General features: G+C 34.7%; 1 protein-coding gene across 2 annotated transcripts; it reads left to right on the forward strand.

Moving 5' to 3' along the window:
* The first annotated feature begins 3,423 nt into the window (after positions 1-3,423).
* Positions 3,424-19,835, forward strand: TXNDC5 (thioredoxin domain containing 5). Of its 2 annotated transcripts, XM_044667823.1 has the most exons (10): positions 3,424-3,543; positions 6,969-7,074; positions 9,854-9,950; positions 11,957-12,072; positions 13,691-13,777; positions 14,389-14,529; positions 15,900-15,904; positions 16,882-16,962; positions 17,908-18,037; positions 19,581-19,835. In XM_044667823.1, the coding sequence occupies exons 1-10, from the start codon at positions 3,455-3,457 to the stop codon at positions 19,701-19,703; spliced, it is 975 nt and encodes a 324-aa protein (XP_044523758.1). In that variant the 5' UTR covers positions 3,424-3,454; the 3' UTR covers positions 19,704-19,835. The 2 variants fall into 2 exon arrangements, with proteins under 2 accessions (XP_044523758.1, XP_044523749.1); XM_044667814.1 differs by lacking the exon at positions 15,900-15,904 and having other exon boundaries at positions 3,425-3,543; positions 16,880-16,962.
* The last annotated feature ends 389 nt before the right edge of the window (positions 19,836-20,224 follow it).

Here is a 20,224-nt window from a genome sequence, read left to right on the forward strand (position 1 = left end):
GGGGGGGGGGGGGGGGAGGGGGTAACCTTTTCTCAACTAAGCTCCTAGATAACCCTTTAACACACACCAGCTTACCCCGCCTTCCTTTCCCAGGCCCCTAATGCCGGAGCTTTAACTCTGCCTTCCTACAAACTAGGGGCCCCAATTGAGATGCCTTCTGAAGGATTCAGCTGTGACCAAGTGGCTTCCTGGTATTAAATGGGACACTTATCAAAGATCCGGTTTGCTTCCTGGTCAGGGTATAGATGTTGAATACACAAAGCAGACAGAATTCCTAAACACTTTTATTAGCCCGGCCATGTTGCAAAGATTTTGTTACAAATTATTAACCAATATATATCTGCCTTTGGGGATTTGATGGGGGTGGGGGTGGGGTGGGAGAGAAGAGAGAATACACTTTAAAAGATAAGTGTTCTGGAGACAAGCCTAGAGACAGGAGATCCTGAGTTCAAATGTGGCCTCAGACACTTCCCAGCTATGTGACTCTAAGTAAGTCATTTAACTGCCTAGCTCTTCTGCCTAGGAACCAATACATAGTATTAATTCCAAGAAGGAAGGTAAGAGTTTTTTAAAAAGAGAGAAGTGTTCTATTTTATTTTTTACTGGCACTTCTACACCTACCATCCAGAAATTGTGGGCTGAGAATTATTTAGATTCTTTCCATACTGGTACTTGTTGTATACTGCCCCAGATTATAGAATAAAACAAACAGCCAATTAGTTCATTCTCCTTCATTTTACAGGTAAGGATACTGATGTACATAGAGTTAACTTGCCTAACCATGCAGTAAGTGGCAGAGCTAGTATTTAAATTCAGGTCCTCTTGATTCTAAAACCAATGTTTTTTTCCACTTTGCCATCACATCACCCTCCTGTATTATTTTCTCCCAGTGAAACCTTATTGGACTTATCCTTAGTATAGTGATAAAATATGAATCCTCATTTTCTTTTCCTTTTTAGTATATATGATCTGCTGGAAATTGGTAATTGTTTCTCCTAGATGTTACAAATGACCAACTTAGAAATTAATTTTGAGAATATGGCCTGTTTGTAACTTGTGTGCTAGTCATATCTATTAGTGTTTTATAGCAAAAAAATAAGTGAGCCCCATGGGTTAAAAACATGATTAAACTGAATATCCTCAATGAAGTATTTAGGCCTTTTAGATGATTTTAGTGTGGTACCATCACTGCTAAGTCTCTGCATTTATTATGATATCAGAGTAATTGTTATATTATCAAAGCACTAATCATTAAAGGCAAAGTTATTAAAAGATAAAATTGATTCATCTATCAATAGGCCTTTAGTAAGTGATTACTATACAACTTTGCTTAGCATAGATAAAAGCAAAACTGTTCCCTTCAAGGAACTTACATTCTACTTTAAGAAAGATTCATACATATACTACCAATACCAACTCCAAAGTTTTCACTTCCATAAAAGTTTTTGTGGGAAAGGATTTTAGAGCCTGAATCTGGGTTCATAAGTGGAGAAAGAACAGCTTTAACAGCTAGTTTAGGAGTAGATATCTACGCCATAGTTTGAATGCCTTTGAGATTGTGGTTCTTATCCTCAAATTTTTTATTCTATATGAACTGAAATTCCATCAATAGAAATTAATGCAGCACAGCAGGCATCCTCTGTTCAAAATATAAGTGCTTCTAGAAGACTCATTATCAGTTATTCAGTGAGAATTGTCTAATTTTACTTCCAAAAATTTAGCTAAGAACATCAGTAATGAGGAACACATGAAATTAGAAACACATGAAAGCTTGATTATATTTCAAAAAAGCAGAATTATGCTTGATTTAAAGAAAACAGTGTAATTATTAGACCTATCCAAGAATAGGAATGAATTTCCTTTAATAAGCTGAATGACCACTTGGGTATGCTATAGTGAAAATCCTTTCTCAGGCATGGGCTCAACTAGATAAATGTCTGCTTATTTCCATTTCAATGCTAAAATTCTATAGGTTTGATCTCAAAACTTTGTCTTCATTAATATTTTGCAGAGTACCAGGAAAGGGGGAGAGAATACTTATCTACTTCCCACATCCTAGAACTTAGATTAGCAATATTAATACTGCAGAGGAGCCATCTTATTAAATAGACTTTGTAGGCTATCTTGGGAACTGAAACACCATGTAGGGAATTGTTCCTCCTAGATGTTACAAATATCCAACTTATAACTTAATTTTTAGAATACAACCCATTTGTTGCTTGTGCGGTACTTGTACCTATCAGTGTTTTATAGCAAAAAATATAACTGAGCCCTATGGATTAAAATATAATGCTAGTCTAAGCAGAGAATGAATTTGCTGATGAAAAAAGCAGGATATAGTGATATAATTTTAAAATTAACTGACAGTAGAGCTTAGTTGTGTTTCCATAGTGCAAGTGATAATAAATGACTTTTTAACTTGGAATATCTTCATCAACAAACAACTGCAAAGTGGATGAGAGAAGAGGATCAAGTTTGAGCACTTAATACTAAATTTATTATTTTTTGTGGTTTTTAGAAATGTGAATGTTTCCCAGAAAATCAGTACTTAAGGTTTTTTTTTCTTCTTAATTCATTTCAAGTTTCCAACAGAGATGTGTGGCTTTTGACAGTAATGTTTTAAAAAACCTTTTATTTAATAATAACAATGTATTATAAAGTAATAATACAAAGTTTGGCACTAAACAAAGAAAATGCTATACGGCAAATCACCCAAGGGATTTCATTTACAGTAAATTGATCATTACTCTCCTAAAAATTAGGCTTAGTAATTTCTTCTTTAAAAAAAAAACACTTTGATTTATTATGTGATAAAAACATAATTGATTTTTGTGGTTTTCTTTTAATCTTATCTCAGCTCTATACTGCAGGATGTTATAGCCATCTGCCCTCTTTTTGGAGACCTTATACCATGATACTTAGCTTCTCTCTGGATAATTCATTTGGATAGAATGAATTTGTAAATAAAGCAAAGGTTTAGGAACCTGTCCTCCTGAGATTGAGTTAACTTTTTTCTCTTCAGATGGTTCCTACAAACTAGTTTTCTTATTGATATGTGCTCTTGGTCATAAGGAGAACTACTTATGGATAGGTGGTCAGTTTAAATTAATACTATTAAAAAAACAGATTGAACACATTCTCTGGCTAGTGCTGTAGAATAGTTACTTGCATTTCTGTATAGCAAAAGGTAGCAAGTTTCAAAAGGTACATCAGACACAACTACTAGTCTGAATTATTGCTTAGCAAAATTTGTCCCTCACTATAATCACCTTTTTTGCTCTTCAAGTTAGTTACTAATACTTTTCCAGGACTTATGTTAAAAGGATTGAGCAAAGACCATAAACTTTAACTTATTAGCAGTCATTAAATTATATATCATTTATCTAATTTTAGGTGTGGACACTGCCAGCGGCTACAGCCAACTTGGAATGACCTGGGAGATAAATATAATAGCATGGAAGATGCAAAGGTTTATGTTGCAAAGGTGGATTGCACAGCAGATACTGAAGTGTGCTCTGCACAGGGTGTTAGAGGATATCCCACGTAAGTAGAAGAGGATGTGTATTTGTGACATTTTTCAAGTTTTTCCACATCCATCTGCCAACTAGATGAAACCAAAGTCTATGTTAATCTTTTGGTGATTTCCTTTGTAGTTTTATAGTAAGTAGGTGCTAAATTTAAGCAAGCATTTCATGTTGCCAGAGAAAAGTTATTCTTATTGCATCTATTTTGTATCATATATTTTGCAATTTGTTTAAAAAATCTTTCATTAAATCTTTTCATTAAATCTCTATTGGATTTTCTTTTTGATAAAGCATCTTTGAGGCATGAGATGGGGTAGTTTTTTAGATTTACCAGCATATTTTTCCCAATACAGCACCTGTTTCAATTCTAGAATCAGAGAGGTAGTCCTGGAAGAGTACCTTTGAGGCCATCTAGTATAACCTCATTTTAGAGAGAAGGAAATTGAGTCCAGGAAAGGTTAAGTGATTTCTCCAAGATCACATAGCACTTGAGGCAGAAATCTTTGGGTGTCCTCACCGTGCCTGAAAATAGTATATTATAAAATTATGCCGCTTCCCTTTAAGGCAGGAATTCTTATCCTTTTTTTGTCATGGATTCTTCTATCAGTCTGGTAAAACTCCTGGACTTCTCAGAATGTTTTTTAATGTTTTTAAATGCAATTAAATACAATTATAAAAATATTTTTAAGAAATACGTTCATAGATATAGGACTAGTCCAACCTTTCTGGAAAACAATTTGGAACTATGCCCTAAAAGCTATAAAACCATACATGTCCTGGTACTACTTTAGATCTTTGTCTCCAAAAAGATAAAAGAAAATGTGTACAAAAATATTTATAGTGGTTCTTCTTATGGTGGCAAAGAATTGATATCTGAAGAGATGTCCATCAGTTGTTGAATGTCCCTCAGTGAGAATGTGATGAAATATTATTGTATATTAAGAAATGATAAAGAGGATGATTACAGAAAAATCGGGAAAGACTAATGAACTAATGCAAAGTGAAGCCAACAGAACCACAGGAATACAATTTACATGGTAACAGCAATATTATAAAGCTAATCAATTATGAAAAACTTAGTAACACAATAATTCAGCACAGTTACAAAGGACTCATGAGGAAAAATGCTCTCCACCTCTACATCAGAGAAATGATAGACTTACGGAAGCAAATTTTTTTCCCCTCTTTCTTTTTTTCCCCACTGGGACATGGCATATGGAAATTTGTTTTGTATGACTATATTTGTAATAGATTTTGTATTTCTTGTCCTCTCAATGGATTACAGAGGGACGAGGGGGAGAATCTGAAAATAAAATAAAATTGAATGGGTTTTTTAAAAAAACATTCATAGATTCTAGGTTAAGAACCCCTATTTTAGGGAGTCCTAGCTAGGACTGCTGTCATAACTGATGAAATAAATAAAATATTGGACTTAAGAATTAGGAAGATTTGAATTTTGAGTCCAGCTTTAGACACTGAACTAGCCATATGACCCTGAACAAGTCACTTTCCTCATCTATAAAATGAGTAGACTAGACTTGATGCAAAGGGCCCTTCTTGCTCTAAATCTGTGATCCTATACTCTTACCAGAGAACCACTGACTAATTGAGAAATAGAGGCAAGTTGTTCACTAGGGTTTAGACTGAGAACAGAATCTCCAGATTTGACATTTTAATTCTAGTCTCTAAGAACAAAAAGTCTCTTATAAATGACCTGCCTGGCTGAGTACTATAATAGTAGATAGATATAGTGAGTTCATTGGTGGCAAATTGAATTGTCTATCCTGCTTTAATTTATCATAAGATTTTATAAAATTATGGGGAAGAGAAAGTGACACACAGTTTGATCAGATTTATACATGTGCTAACTTTTATTTAGAAAAAGCTTTTTAAAAATAGCTTGTAGCAATCTTGTAAAAAAGGAAAAAAGCAAAGCAGGTTAGAGCATCAGCTTTCCTCTGGGCATGAAATGGACAGAAAGATATAGGCACTTGATCTTAGCATATGCTAATAATCTAATCCTACCAGCATCTTTTCACATATTCTATATAAATATTAAATTGCCTGCTTGGGCTAATGTATTCTTATTCCTTCAAGCTCTTTTTAACCTTATGTTGAGACTAATCGATGGTAAGCATTTTAGACTAGGAATTCTGATTTCTGTACATACTGGCCTTTTAAAATTCCTGTATTGCACAGATGGCATCTACTAATACGATGTGATAGCCTGGCATATCTTGTGTTCTAATTTTTTTAATTGAACACATTTAACACAGCATTTTTTTTTATTCCAATAATCCCTTGTCTTTATCACCATCAGATATCTCTTGATGAGTTTTATTTAGAGTGTATTTCTTTCCCACCTTACAAAACAGTAGCATGGTTGTAATTGCTAACTGTCCCTAAAGCTATATTAGTTTAGTCTCATGGTCTCAAATCTGTTGCTATCACTACAGTAACTGTCCCTATAATTTAACTACATACCCCTTTAGGAGCAAATGCATCTGCTATAAATGAGATTTCTTCTCTGTGGGAAAGCAGGCTACAGAGTGAAAGGAAGCAAATCTCTTAGATGAGCTGTAGTTTTAGGGGTTGTCTTTTAGCAAAATGGTACTAACAATTCTGTGAGCAATTTTCTGCTAGACAGCTTCATTACATATACTCAAGTTTTATGCTTTGAAAACATTTAGGTAACTCCAGAGTACGTATTTAGAAAATGAACTCATTGCAGCCTGATGCATCTGCTGGTGACTTCTGCTAGTAAAATAATAGACAGTTGATTTATTGTAAATAGTAGTTAATGGTTTTAGACCAATTTTGAAAATTACATCAAGCCTGGGAAGTTAAGCTTTTCAGTTTCACAGTTTTGAAAAATAAACTTTGAAATATTCTGCCAATTGAAAATTAACACCTAATACTTTAGGTCCATTTAAAAACTGGACCTTCTTATATTTATTTGCAATGTTTGAATGAGATACGGGTTATTTCTTAAAGATTAGAATTGCATAAAATTTCCTTAGCTATCCATTTTTTTTTCTTTTTGCTTCCTTGAAAACTTTAGTAGAGGAGCAGCTAGGCAGCTCAGTGGACAGAGAGCCAGATCTTGAGATGGGAGGTCCTGGGTTCAAATTTGGCCTCAAGCACTTACTAGCTTTGTGTATGACCCTGGGTAAGTCACTTAACCCCAATTGCCTAACCCTTATCTCTCTTCTGTATTGGAACCAGTACATAGTATGGATTTTAAGACAGAAAGTAAGGGTTAAAAAAAAAAACTTTTAGAAATCTGACATTGGAATATATTTGTAAATCATTTAAGTTAAATCATAAAATGTACTTGGTCCTCAGGAAGAAAATGCAACATCTTGAAGCTACCTATTTGAAGAGTTTTTGAGAGAACATATACACATACATAACATTTCTTTTTGTTGTTGTTTTAATTTTCAGCTTAAAGTTTTTTAAACCAGGCCAAGAGGCTGTGAAATATCAGGGTCCCAGAGATTTCCAGACTTTGGAAAACTGGATGCTGCAGACACTAAATGAAGAGCCAGCTGTAAGTACATAAGAAACTTTTCTTTAAAATCAAGTTAATAACTTTCCTATATAAGGAGTTAGCTTTTGCTTTCTAATAGGAAAACAATTTTAAAAAATGATTTCTTTTAAGAATGCTGTCCACGTTCAGAGAAAGAACTGTGGGAACAGAAACACAGAAGAAAAACATGATCGATCACGTGGTTCTATGGAGATATGATTGGGTTTTGATGTTAAAAGATCACTCTATTGCAAAAATGAATAACATGGAAATAGGTTTTGAACAATGATACATGTATAACCCAGTGGAACTGCTTGTCAGCTCTGGGAGCAGGGAGGAAAGAAGAGGGGTAAAAATCATGAATCATGGAACCATGGAAAAATATTCTAAATAAATTTTTTTTAAATTATTTCCCTTGGTAGCAATGAAACTAGCCAGAAAATTTAGATGAATAATTATCTTAGGATCTTGGATTTACAGTGGGAAGGAATTAGAGATCATCTAATCCAATCCTCCCTTTTAAAGAAACTAAGCTTCAGAGAAACAAATTGACTGGTCCAAGCTTGGACAAATAGTAAGTAGCAGAGATGAATTCTGAATTCAGATTCTATGACTTCAACTCCAGTATGATTTTTACTATACCATGCCGCTTCTCAACAAATAAACTACCTTTGTTCTCATTTAAAAGTCACTGACATTGTAAGCATATGATATTATGAGATATCGTAACTAGCTCTAGAGAAAAATTGAAGTCTGAGGCTCTGATATCCAGTATGTAAAGCCATTCTTATAGAGAACTCAAGCAGGCGCCTTCTCTATGGGATTAATAGAGCCTATGTTCCAAATATTTCCTCCTATTCTTTCTCTTTTTCCTTCTCATTCCATAGTTTGCTGATAATATGAACTCATATTTTCCTCTTTGCTGATAAACTAATTCCACCTAATCTCTTATAACTTGGGTCATCTTCCCTATCACACCCTATGCTAAGCCTTTCATAATCTGATTATTACAGAAACTCATACAATGCTACTGCTAGAAGAGCTTAAAAACCGTCTAATTTAGCCCCATCATTTTACAGATGAGAAAATTCTTAAAATTCATAAAAATCTTAAACTTAAAGCTAGTACTTTTTTTTGCCAGATAACTTTCAAGTGGATGATTCATTATTGGTGGATCCTCAGTTTTCTCTTGGGGGCCCTTCAATTTGTTGTATTCAATATGAAACCTCTCATAAAAAGAAAATCTTTGGTGTGGCATTCGATTCACTAAAGGAATTGTGCTCACTAAGAAACTCAGTGAGCACTGTATGCCTACCAAAGAAATGAAAAATAATTCCTTCAAATTTTGAGTGGTAGAAAATGTATTTTCATACTTTTCCAGTGTTAGACTATGTTTTAAAAAATAAAACACCTTAATTACTGGTGAGAAAATTCGAGTCTGTCAATGTTTTAGTTGTTTCTTAGTTGTAACCAGATTTTGATATTATCATGTGTAGCTTTCACATAGCCTTAAACTTTGAATTATGAATTTTACGAAAAATATCTCCAATTTTTCTTGAGGGAACTTATTTTGAAGTGAAATTAAAATCTTTAAAAGGAGCACTGACAATATTAGAATGAGACAGATAAGTCAAAAAGTCAGTCAGTCTTTAACGGAAGATACCTGAGAATCCAGAAATTATTGATGCCTTGAAAAAATACCTCTGTTCTTATATTATCCAAACATGAGGATTTGGGGACAATTCATAGAAATAATAAATATAAAACTCTTAAGCCAATTTTTTCTCTTCTGTTCTCAATTATCCCTGATTTCTTTTTAGCTTCTGATAGTATATCTTACTTAATAAACAAATTGAAGCACTTATCAATTTGTATTCAATTTGTGGGGTAGCTAGGTGGCTCAGTGGATTGAGAGCTAGTCCAGAGATAGGAGGTGCTGGGTTTTAGTCTAGTCTCAGCCACTTCCTAACTATGTGACCCCAGTCAAGTCACGTAACCCCCATTGCCCTGCCCTTACTGCTTTTCTGCCTTGGAACCAAAATATAGTGTTGATTCTAAGACAGAAGGTAAGGGTTTTCAAAAACTATTCAATTTGATAGAGTACCTTTTTAAACTGGTGTGGTTTTTTCATCATTATCTTAAAGAAGAAGAATTCATAATGATGTACATTTTAGCTATGGAAGTTTTGTGGCTCTTAACACTCTGACACTGGCTACTCTGTTATTTGCCAAAGAGCACAAACACTAAACCTCTTAATGACATTTTAAAAATCTGTAGTCCTCTCAATTAAGGATAACCTATAGCACGGGACATCACTTGATTGTAATTGAATCTGACATTTGAATGTTATACTCTCAGGGATGCTTTTGTGTGCTTATAGCACTTGGAATGGTATAAAAAGCTAGCTCATTTTGTATTATCTAATAGGATTTTTGAAAAACATTAAATGCAGTAATGTATGTGAAATACTTTGTAACCATAAGTAAGTTATAAATAGGAGCTATCCACCATCATCAGTGTGGGAACCTAGGTTTGCTGTAGAGAATATTTGAGAAAGAACTTTCCACGATGGTTTCATTACCCAACTTAGCCAAAGGAGTTCACGAGGTAGACAAATGGCATGAATTGCAAGGATTGCTTAACAGTGAGTTATCAATACAAGGTAGTTAAAGGAGTTGATCTCCAGAGAAGTTGTACTTAAATAGATTCCACCTAAAAATTTCCAGCTACAGAATTAATTACCTTTACAATTACAATTGCCTGAACAACTCTTGGTAATTACCTTGTTGCTACTTAATAGATACCAGAGCCTGAACCTGAATTGCCAACAGCCCCAGAACTCAAACAGGGACTGTATGAGCTCTCAGCAGCCAACTTCAAACTACATATTGCAGAAGGTATGTGTGCATGTGTTCTCTTCACATTTGTGGGCATCCAGGATAGGATGAGTACTGAGTAGATCCTATGGTGAAATTTGTCCCTTTGTGTTTTCTTCTTGTCTAGTCGGGCCTTTGACTTCCCATGCTACTCAGTCATCAATAAGTTGTGATCTGTTTTCAGAGAAGAGAGTTCTGACGCTAGGAGTTCTTTACACTGTGAAATCATAGATCTTTCTGTTAATATGAGAACAAGTATGATAAAGGGTCTGGACAGGGGAGAATGGATAGTATTGCCATGAGTAAATTATCTATCAAAGGTGAGATCTGAAAAGTAGAGATGCTATTCCCTAACACACACACACACATACATACATGCATGCACATGCACGCACAGCCCTTGCCCTTTAAGCTTCCTGTCTGTAGTTTCTCTGCACAAATGATGGTGCAAGAGGTTGGGTATTAGCCAAGAACATACTTAATCTGTGTGCTAGGTAATCCCATCCTTACATAACCAAGAAATGAAGAAATTCCCTTTGATCACATTTAGTTGGAAGCAAATGACATTTGGATGACCTGTGGTTAAAGTGTAACTTTTCATCTTTTGCTTAAGACACTTACTTTTTTGTGTGTATATTTGTGTGTATATCTGTGCATACACACATTTCATCAGAATCCTTAGTGTTTTTATCATACAAGCATCTTTTGCATTGTGGAATAAGTGTGTTTTGGCAAAGGGGGCTGCAAAGAGAACTTTTCCCAAATAAACCCTATTTTCCCCATTAACTTCCATGATAGAATAAAATGTTACCCTGGGGACAAAAATATTCATGAAGATGTAATTGAACATTTTTGATGATAAAAGGCTAAACTTGTAATCCTCAAGCTGTTCTCCATCTTTTTCCAGAAGTTATCTATTACAAAGTATTTATCTTGAGTCTAATGTTTCAATATCACAGGATATTTAACTTCTGTACAGTTGGTATAGAAAGTTATGAAATCTGCTTACATATAAAGAATAGAAAAATACATCTATATAATTATATAATGAAAAGAAAAAAGATGCACAATAGCTTCTGTCCCATCCCGCCCTGACCTTCCTTTTTCCTCAATATGAAGGGATTTGAGTATAAGATTAAGACTTTTGTGGGCCCTCTCCAGGGGAGTTTTGTTACTGTAGCCTCAAAAAGATGTCTTTCTTTCCTGATACATTGTGTGTGAAAATGTCTTAGAATCATGATATGCTATATAATTTAGTAGGTCATTATTTTTAACAGTCTCATTGTTAAAAGGGTCTTGCATCATTGTTTAAGGAGTATGCTACTAATCGAGAGGCTCTCAGGTGTTTGACTGTACTAGGTTTTGTATTAGTGTAGACCACCTTAAAATGCCTTGACATTTATTGTGACTAGCAATTCCTCACTAAAGGTCTTATTCATTTTATAGACAGCCTTTTTCTATTTGCTTTTACAGTTTTACACCTTATTAGTATAGGAGAGAGGTCACAGGATTCATTTGCTGAGATAAACTGTCTGAATAAACTTCAGGGTGTCAACCTTAAAGGCTGAATGATAGATGCCTCTTTATTAAAAGCATTGTGTTTCCCAGCTTCTTCCTAAACTCATTGATGATGGTATAATGACATCTCAATTCCTATACCAGGTCTGATAATCATATTTTAAGCTTTTGGTAATTTTTTTATCCTACTCATCATCTAACTTTTTAAGAGCAGACCTGACAGTTTAACTCCTAGACTGATGAGCTCAGCACAACCTAGATTACAGTTTTCCATTTTAAAAACCACTTATAAGTTTATATTTTTCCTAGCTGAAAGAGTAATAGTCAATTTACAGATCCTAACTTTTGTTATTAGGATTACAGTAAACTTAAAGGTTTGTTAGATATCAGGATGGTTGTCTTTGGCTTTAACTAAATGTGTAATTACATAAAATTAATTTAAATTGCTTTAAATTCCTTAAATGGCTCTCTCCCCCCCTCCCCCCATTCCTGCCTTATTTCTTGAAAAGGCAATCACTTTATCAAATTCTTTGCCCCGTGGTGTGGCCATTGTAAGGCCTTGGCTCCAACTTGGGAACAACTGGCTTCAAGTCTTGAACATACAGGAACTGTCAAGATTGGCAAGGTAGGTGAAAACTCTTCTTAAACTAGGAATATTCCTTTTCTGGCAGGATTAATTAAGCAACGTGGCATATTATTCATTTTATGTACTTCTAGTCACAGACTTGATTTATTTATCCCATTTAGTGTGTCTGTCACCTGATAATTCATTTCACTATAATAGATAGTGATGTATTGGTGAACTTACAGGTTTTTTCCACAATATACAGATAAATTATGGCTATGGCTGCTTTGTTTAATTAGAAGACACAGCCTGTTCTGAATGGGGGAGACCTAATTATCCTTTCTAAGGAGACATAACAAAGTCCGGTATAATAGACCATTGATGAAGTTGGATACTTCCCACATTTGATCTTACTCAATAGTCAAGCCTTAATAATTGGTTTAAGAACTTGATGGGAGTTCAGAAGAGCCTTTTGAATTATGAACCCTGTGTTTTTTCTTGTCCAAATAAGTAAGGGGTATCCAGCATCTTCTGTAAGATCTTGGGCTCCAAAGGAACTTGAGGGTAGTTAAGTGCTTCTTCCTTTATACTCTTGAGCTCTACATTCACATTTTCATGTGAATTTTATTTTTTATTTTAGAATTGATACTACATTTCTCTTCTTTATCACTATAAACACAATTAAGCAGGTATGGAGATTGATTTGTATGCATGAGTAATACTGACTTCTGCAAAGCAAATTACCCATTTGATTTGCTAACCCATTTAACTGAGTTACCTGTATTTTTTTTTTTTTTTGCTTTGCATTTATAGGTCTAGAAGCTTATTTTTAAATTAGCCTTTAAATTGTCTTGATGTGAGTGATTGTGAAGTAGAAATGTTGAAGATGTAATACATAAATATAAAAAAAATCACTTTATACCATATTTCTTCCACCCTCAGAATCCATATTTATATAAACAAATGGAAGACTCTTGGTGAAGAACCTCCTTTCTCTTTAGGTAAAAACTGCCTTTTATCAATGACTGGCAGAAATAAAAACAACCAGACATGAGATTTTAAACTTCTCTAACTTATCTAATCAGTGATATTTGATGTACTATAATTTATGCTGATGATATAGACATTCATTTGGAAGAGTCTTTTCCTTATTTCAAAATACTGTGTTCACGCTACATGTTACAAATTCATTGATTTCTATTTCTGTTGCGTGTATTATGGCCTTTGTGAACTCAGTTTTCTTATTTACATTTAATCCTTTCTGGCTGCCAAATACAATCTAAAACCAACTTTATCCCACTTAATCAGTCTTGATAATTGCATATCATGAGAAATAGAATGTTACTTACTTTGGATAAACTAAGTAAGACTTAAAATTACATGTAAATGTAATCTTTTTTATAACATTGAGTGAAGCCTTTAGTTCATGGAGTGTGTCAACTCCATTCTCAAATATTTGGGTCTCATGTGACCTTCATAAGTGACTGAAAGATTGCATGAGCCCTGAAACAACATTACCAATGATTTAAACTAATAGAATTAAGAACTCTATAGCATCTAGGAAATGAGTACCCCTCAGTTTGAGTTTCAAGAAATTATTGAACATTTTACTTTTCAGGTACCTAATGTACTATATTCTACTTAGTAATAAAACTAAGCACTTCAATTTTAATTTTAGGTTGACTGTACCCAGCATTATGAGCTCTGCTCTGGAAATCAAGTACGGGGCTATCCCACACTTCTGTGGTTTAAGAATGGCGAAAAGGTGAGACTTCATCATGTTGAAGTTCAAATTCTGATTTGAACTGGACATGAGTGTAAAAGAGTTGCATCAAAGAGGCAGTAACCTTAGTTTGGACACTGAGTTTCAAGATTATGTAAATTGGGTCAGTGGAAAAATGAAAAACGATTTAGGGTACTTTGGGAAGTAAAGTTTTCCTATTCAACTGTTTGTAGTTTGGTAACTGTTCTCTAATTTTATAGAAGCACATCTGACCACACTTTGGGCAGTCTTGGTTGTTGTAAGCTCCTCCTGGCTCTGACTTCCATATTTTATCTGGCTTATCTTTAAATCAGTTTGAAATATTGTAAGTCATTGTAAGGAATTTAACACGATTTTACTAGTTTTTTTTTTTAACTTGCATCCAACTCAACAAAGGAAACAAAAAGTTGTCATGGTTTAGAAGTGTGGCCAAAACAGTGTTAAACTGTATTAAACTCCTAATTATGTACTCTCCACTTTATTTTTTAGAGTATAAAAAGTTAGATGCACAATATTGGACTTTAGTACTAAGAGTGAGCCTTCAGTTGAACATTAAAAATTTGATATTTAAATAAAAGTGCCTCAGTAAATGTGTAATATGTTATTATGTGTAGACTGACCAGTACAAAGGAAAGCGGGATTTGGATTCACTGAAAGAATATGTAGAGTTGCAGCTACAGACTGTTGCAGGGGAAGTCTCAGAAACGATTGAAACTTCTGAAGCCCCAGAACTTGCTGTAGAACCTGCTACTGAAGTAAGTGCCTTAGAATGATAACATGAGAAATTCCTTTTTACCCTTATACAATATTTACCCTCAGTCTTTTTTGGCAAAAAGCAACTTAGTGACCTGGAAAGAATGTGTGATTGTCAGCTCTACTAAAATTAAATACCAATCACTTTGTTCAACTGATTTTACATATTGAGTGGTAAATATATCAACTGTATAAGCCCTTGCTTTAAAAACTTGGTAAGTCATGGATAAAAAATATTGAGATGATTTTTATTTACTAGGTTTAGGGAATAAATGTATTTTCAGGATATTTGTAATCCTGGGCTAATTTTCATCACTGTCTTGCATTGTACTTGAAATAAATTTCTAACTGAAAATTAGCAGCAAGATGCAATGCAGTGGGATTTAGTGATATCTCCATTCTCTTCCATTTTAGAGTTCTCACCTGGGGTGTTGTCTATAGGTTTAAAGGTTGGACAGACACATTTTCCCATCAAAATAGTGCAGCATAAAATAATAGTAACATTTATATAACCAGTGTCAGGCACTGTGCTAGGTGCTTTACCAATGGTGGCTGGATTCTCAAACCAGTCTACAAAGTCCTTGTTACCTCATAAAATTCTTGAAGTATGCTAACACTATTTCCATTGTACCTAACCATTATTTTAATATTATTTCTATGAGAATATGTATTTCAGTCTTCAGTTTGTATTTTAGGAGGCCTTCTCCATCATCCCTAACAAAGAAAACAGGGACTTACCCTTGTAGGAGATAATACTGGGACCAGTAATTTTAAATCTTAGTATTTGCATAAGATAAAGTACTTGCCTGGGTCAATTATACCCTAGTTTCTAGGTATTCTGAATCAAGGAACAAAGCGTCATTGCACCCCTAGATTTCCTTGCTCCTCTCGTAAATTAGGAGTTCATAAGCTGAGGACTGCTCGCATATTAGTTTAAAATTGGCATCTTGGTTTGAGAAATAAACAACTGATCTTGCAATTGTGACCACCTGTTTTAGAAGAGTGTATGTGTCATGTTGGTTAAAAAAAGTCACCCTAAGCTCTGTATAATTATATACTATTAATATTTTCACTAAATACAGAACTCTTTTTATTTAGAAAGTTTTCCACAGGTTTAAGTGGGTCTTTCAGTAAGTGACTTAATATTTATGGACTTTCCAACTTGGCACCTCTTTATTTCAGAATCTTTTCAGTTTTCCACAAAGCTTCTGCTTAAGCTACCAACATTAATACCGAAATATATTACTCATTGCCAGACTCAAAGAGAACAGCCTAGTGCATCTTAGCTTGAGTCCACATGGTATATTAGACCATTTGTTCTCTTGGGTCAAATGAAGACCTGTTTTAGAAGAAGTATCTAGAACTTGTCTAGAGAGGGTCACAGTAAAGTAGGCTTACTTGTAGCCACTTTAACCCACATGCTCTAGCCAGATCTGAAAATAACTCGTATATTTTTATGAAGGGAATTTTCTGGTAGATACATTTGTTTTTCTGAGTGTTTTAGTTCATGTCTCCTGTGGTTATATGCCTCAAAATATGTGAGTTTTTCTTAAAGAAAAAGCAGTATTTCTCAGATAGAGTGCTTGTGAATTCAGAAGTGAAAAGAAGCCTTTTTCCCCTTAGCCAATATACTATGTATGGAGGAATTGTGCTTTGTGTGGTGAAAAGGAAGGCACATGGATGCTCTCAGAGCCACTGAGAAGCCAGAAGTAACCTGAGCTTAAGGAAGAAAAGGTCACCCTATGAAATGTAAAAGAGAAGCGTCAGCAATTAAGTGAAAAGATAACGGTGATAATAACAACACTACTTTTATTGTGCTTTAAAGTTTGCCTTCTTCACGACAACTCCAAAGATGCTTTCAACTTTTTGGCAAGGCATTTTGTCTTCTAGATTTTCCTGTCAAGACCTCAAATCTTTGTATATTTAAAGGACAACTTGAATCAGAGTAGAGACCACTCAGGTTCTGTCACTGCCTAGTTTCATTCGGTGCCAGGTGAACTCCTTTGTGGTGCCTGTTTTTTTTTCTAGTGTTTGTCAGGCAGTCAGGGCAACTTGTTGGAACAGTCTGGGTGTGCTGTGTAGCAACCATGGCCTTTCTCAGCATCTGCTGGATCCTGCATGAACTGTAGAGGTCTCTAGTCCAGGAAGTCTTACTTTAAGGATGCTACCAAATGGTTTTCTTCTCACTGTGTGTTGAATGTGAGATGTAAGCTGTGAGTATCTATATTTTGGTAGCATTAGAGGAGCAAGAATGTTGGCATATTGTGTGAACCAGCCTGCTTTAGGTTTTTAGAATTTGTTCAATGTCTGCCAGGACTCGTAATAGTTTTCTTTCACAATTCCCTTTGATAGAGTGCTGTGCTATCTCTCTCTGAAGAGGACTTTGATGACACAGTTGCTGAAGGAATAACTTTTGTCAAGTTTTATGCTCCATGGTAAGAAGCTATAAATGAATTTCATTAGGAATTAAGAAATAGAATATTTGTACATATTTTTTAATTCATTAATCAGCACTCTAGCTGATATAGGTTAAATTTTGACTCACACATTGCACCATTTATATAGAGCTATGGTCTTTATGTGTTCCCTATCTACTCATGCTGTTGCAAATAAGGAAAAGTTATAATTATTCTTTTCTCTCTGATATGTTTAAGGGGACAGAGATAAGTGGTAATTTACAATTTGATTAACCCATGATCATTCAGTTAGTTGATAGAGAAAAAAAGCAAAGTGGGAGAAGGGAGGAGGAAAGAGTGCTTCCTATAGAACTGAATACTCTGTTCATACTTCTGGCTTTTAAAGGTAGCTTGGTTTAATTCATATAGCTAACTTGAGAGGCAGGAAGTCCAGAGTTGGAGTCCCACCTGTGACATTTGCTATCTATGTAACCCTCAGTGCCCCAGACAGATCTTTAAGACTGCACATTGCAGAGCAGTGGAGTTTCCTTACCAGAAATTACCTTTATGAATGAAATCACAAATCCAAACCAAAAACATTTGGCTAAAAAGTCATAGTTTTATCAATTACAATTTATTGTTGCAGGACGTGCCCAATTAGATAATTTTGATAAAGCAAAAATCAATACAGAGCATACTTTGGATTGAATTAAATTCATCCATGGAACTTCCATGTTGGAGATTTCTTGAAGTTCTTTGGAGATCTTTTTATTTTTGCCAGGGGAAAGAGTTAGGGAAGAGCAAGGGGAAGGAACTGATGTGAAAAGTATTAATGTGGCCCCTTGGGAATATTTAAAGATTTACAGTTTTATCAGCCCAACTGATATGATACAGAAGAAAAAAAGAGTTAGATTGGCATAAAAATGAGTTTCAAGTGATTCTTCTATCCAGAATGTTTAAAATAGATATTTATTTATTTCCTAGGTGTGGTCACTGTAAGAATCTGGCTCCCACCTGGGAGAACCTCTCCAAAAAGGAATTCCCTGGCTTGTCAGGGGTCAAGATAGCAAAAGTAGATTGTACTGTCGAACGAGCTATTTGCAATAAATATTCGGTAAGTGTACATGGTTTAAAGCTTTTCAGATATTCTAGACTTTGGTGTCTTGAAATTTAAAGAAAAAGCCAGATGATTTCACCCTCGGTTTGCTCACTTCCCTTTTTAAAGTAGGAAACTTTGGCCCTGCATGTACTCTATTAATCTTTATTTAATTGAGTTATTAAAAAACACCTTCCTTTTCTCTGAGTTTTTACCGTAGATATAATATTTTTCTTAAAAATAAAAAAAGATGTTTTTTTTAAGCCTTTGTATATAGTTTTGTTTGCCTTCATTTTAAAAAGTGGGGGGGGAGGGGAGGGGAGGAAATCTCTTGATGTATTTCTTTTTTTAAAAAATAGTTTTAAGAAAAATATGTCTAGGAATCATCAGTGGAGTCCTAGATTATTTTAATTATTAACAACAGGGTGTGAGACGCTAGATTGTGGTGCCACTTATGGGGCTATATTGTATGCTTCATCAATTCCTTTTCTTCTTTGTTAGATTTGATTAAGGTTATAGCTTTGATTAGTTGTCAGAACACTAAAAAATTACAGTATGTATCTTTAGGTAAATGTATGCTCACATGCCATTTTGATGGCTTATTCTTAAAGCTTGTTACCAGCTAATTAATAAATCAAGTCTATCAGTGAATCTATGCTCAACCTGAGGGATTATTTATTTAACTAAGGACTTCTGGCTTATGAAGGACTGTTATCCAATTAGTAGAAGAGAAGACTTAGGGTGAACATATTTGTCTTCAATTTTTTTGAAGGGCTATCAATTGGAAGAGGGATTAAACTTGTTCTACTTGGCCCCAGAGGGCAAAACGAGGACCAATGGGTAGGAGTTATAGAAAGGCAGATTTCCATGTGATGTAAGGAGAAACAATTAGAGCTATCCAACAGAAGAATGGGCTGCCTGGGAAGGTAATGGGCTCCCCCCACTGAAAAAGCTGGATGGTCACTTGCTGAATGTGTTGTGGGAGGGGGGTCTTGATCAGGGATGAGTTGAGCCTGCTGGCTCCTGGGGTCCCTTCCAAATCTGAGATTATTAGGACATCCAATAATATATGCTTATACCTTTTAAAGTAATGGATACAGCTTATTTTTCCCATTCTCTGGTTTCTTTAATATAGTTTTGGTGTATGAAAACTTTTATGAGAAGTTTTTAAAAAATCTTTTAACTGCAAATAAGTTTAATACTTATAATTTATTTTTTTTTCTGATTGTTGGATATTAGTAGACAACTGTATATTAGAACTCATTAGACATGGCTGAAGAGTAAGTGGTGGGTTGTAGCCATAATTTTATTCTTTAGGATGAATTATCATTTTTCTTCTCTTTAATGGTCCTTTAAATTCAGTAGGGAGTAAACATTTCCACTCCTTTGCTTTTTTAAAGATGTCTGGTAAGATTTGCTTCTTTATATTTTGGCCATAATGATGTCAGGTCCAAGAAGAATCATCTGATTTGGATCTAATTGGCTAATTTAAGAAATGGTTAGTGTGTGACTGAAAATACTTATTTTAAAACATACATGTATTTGTTTTGCATCTCTAAAGGTACAAGGCTACCCCACATTGCTGTTCTTCCGTGGAGGAGAAAAAGTTGGTGAACACAATGGAGCTAGAGACCTCGAAACATTACACAGCTTTGTTTTGCGACAGGCAAAAGATGAACTGTAGGATCTCCCTTGGGAGTTATTTCCCTGACTGTTCTCCTATGCCCAATTCATAGGAGTTAATTCATGCTAATGTTGCTGAATCTCAAAGGGTGGTTATTTGGGAAACTGAATGTACTAAATTTGTGATATCTTATGTGTGTGCGTGTGTGTTTTTTAAGCCAACACACTGTACTGATTATTAGGTTTGTCTGGGTAAATACCTAACAAATAGTCACTGTGCAAACTGAATATTTTCAGCAGCAGTAGAGCAGCAATAACTGCCCTTTGACCTTCCTTTGATGAAATTCAAATGGTTTCCTTTAAGACATAAATAGAGGTGAGGAAAATCAAATTAAGGGAATCGGCAGACTATTTTTGACTTTGGGGTGATTTTGGTCAAAAGTAGCTGCCAAATTATAGTTTGTAAATTGCCCACAATTGCTAGAAAGGTGGAAACCCTTAGAAGTCCTGTTGTTGCCTTTTAAAGGAAAACTCACCACTTAATAAGACTTTTGGTAACTTGCTTGGAAAAGAATTTTAAAA

The sequence above is a fragment of the Gracilinanus agilis genome, chromosome 1 (genome assembly GCF_016433145.1).
Source record: "Gracilinanus agilis isolate LMUSP501 chromosome 1, AgileGrace, whole genome shotgun sequence".
Lineage (NCBI taxonomy): Eukaryota > Metazoa > Chordata > Mammalia > Didelphimorphia > Didelphidae > Gracilinanus > Gracilinanus agilis.

Coding starts and splice junctions, on each gene's coding strand:
- TXNDC5 (XM_044667823.1), top strand. CDS start 3,455: ATGGAAGATGCAAAGGTTTATGTTGCAAAGGTGGATTGCACAGCAGAT. Junction 13,778..14,388: donor GGTTTAAGAATGGCGAAAAG/GTGAGACTTCAT, acceptor TATTATGTGTAG/ACTGACCAGTACAAAGGAAA. Junction 18,038..19,580: donor CTATTTGCAATAAATATTCG/GTAAGTGTACAT, acceptor GCATCTCTAAAG/GTACAAGGCTACCCCACATT.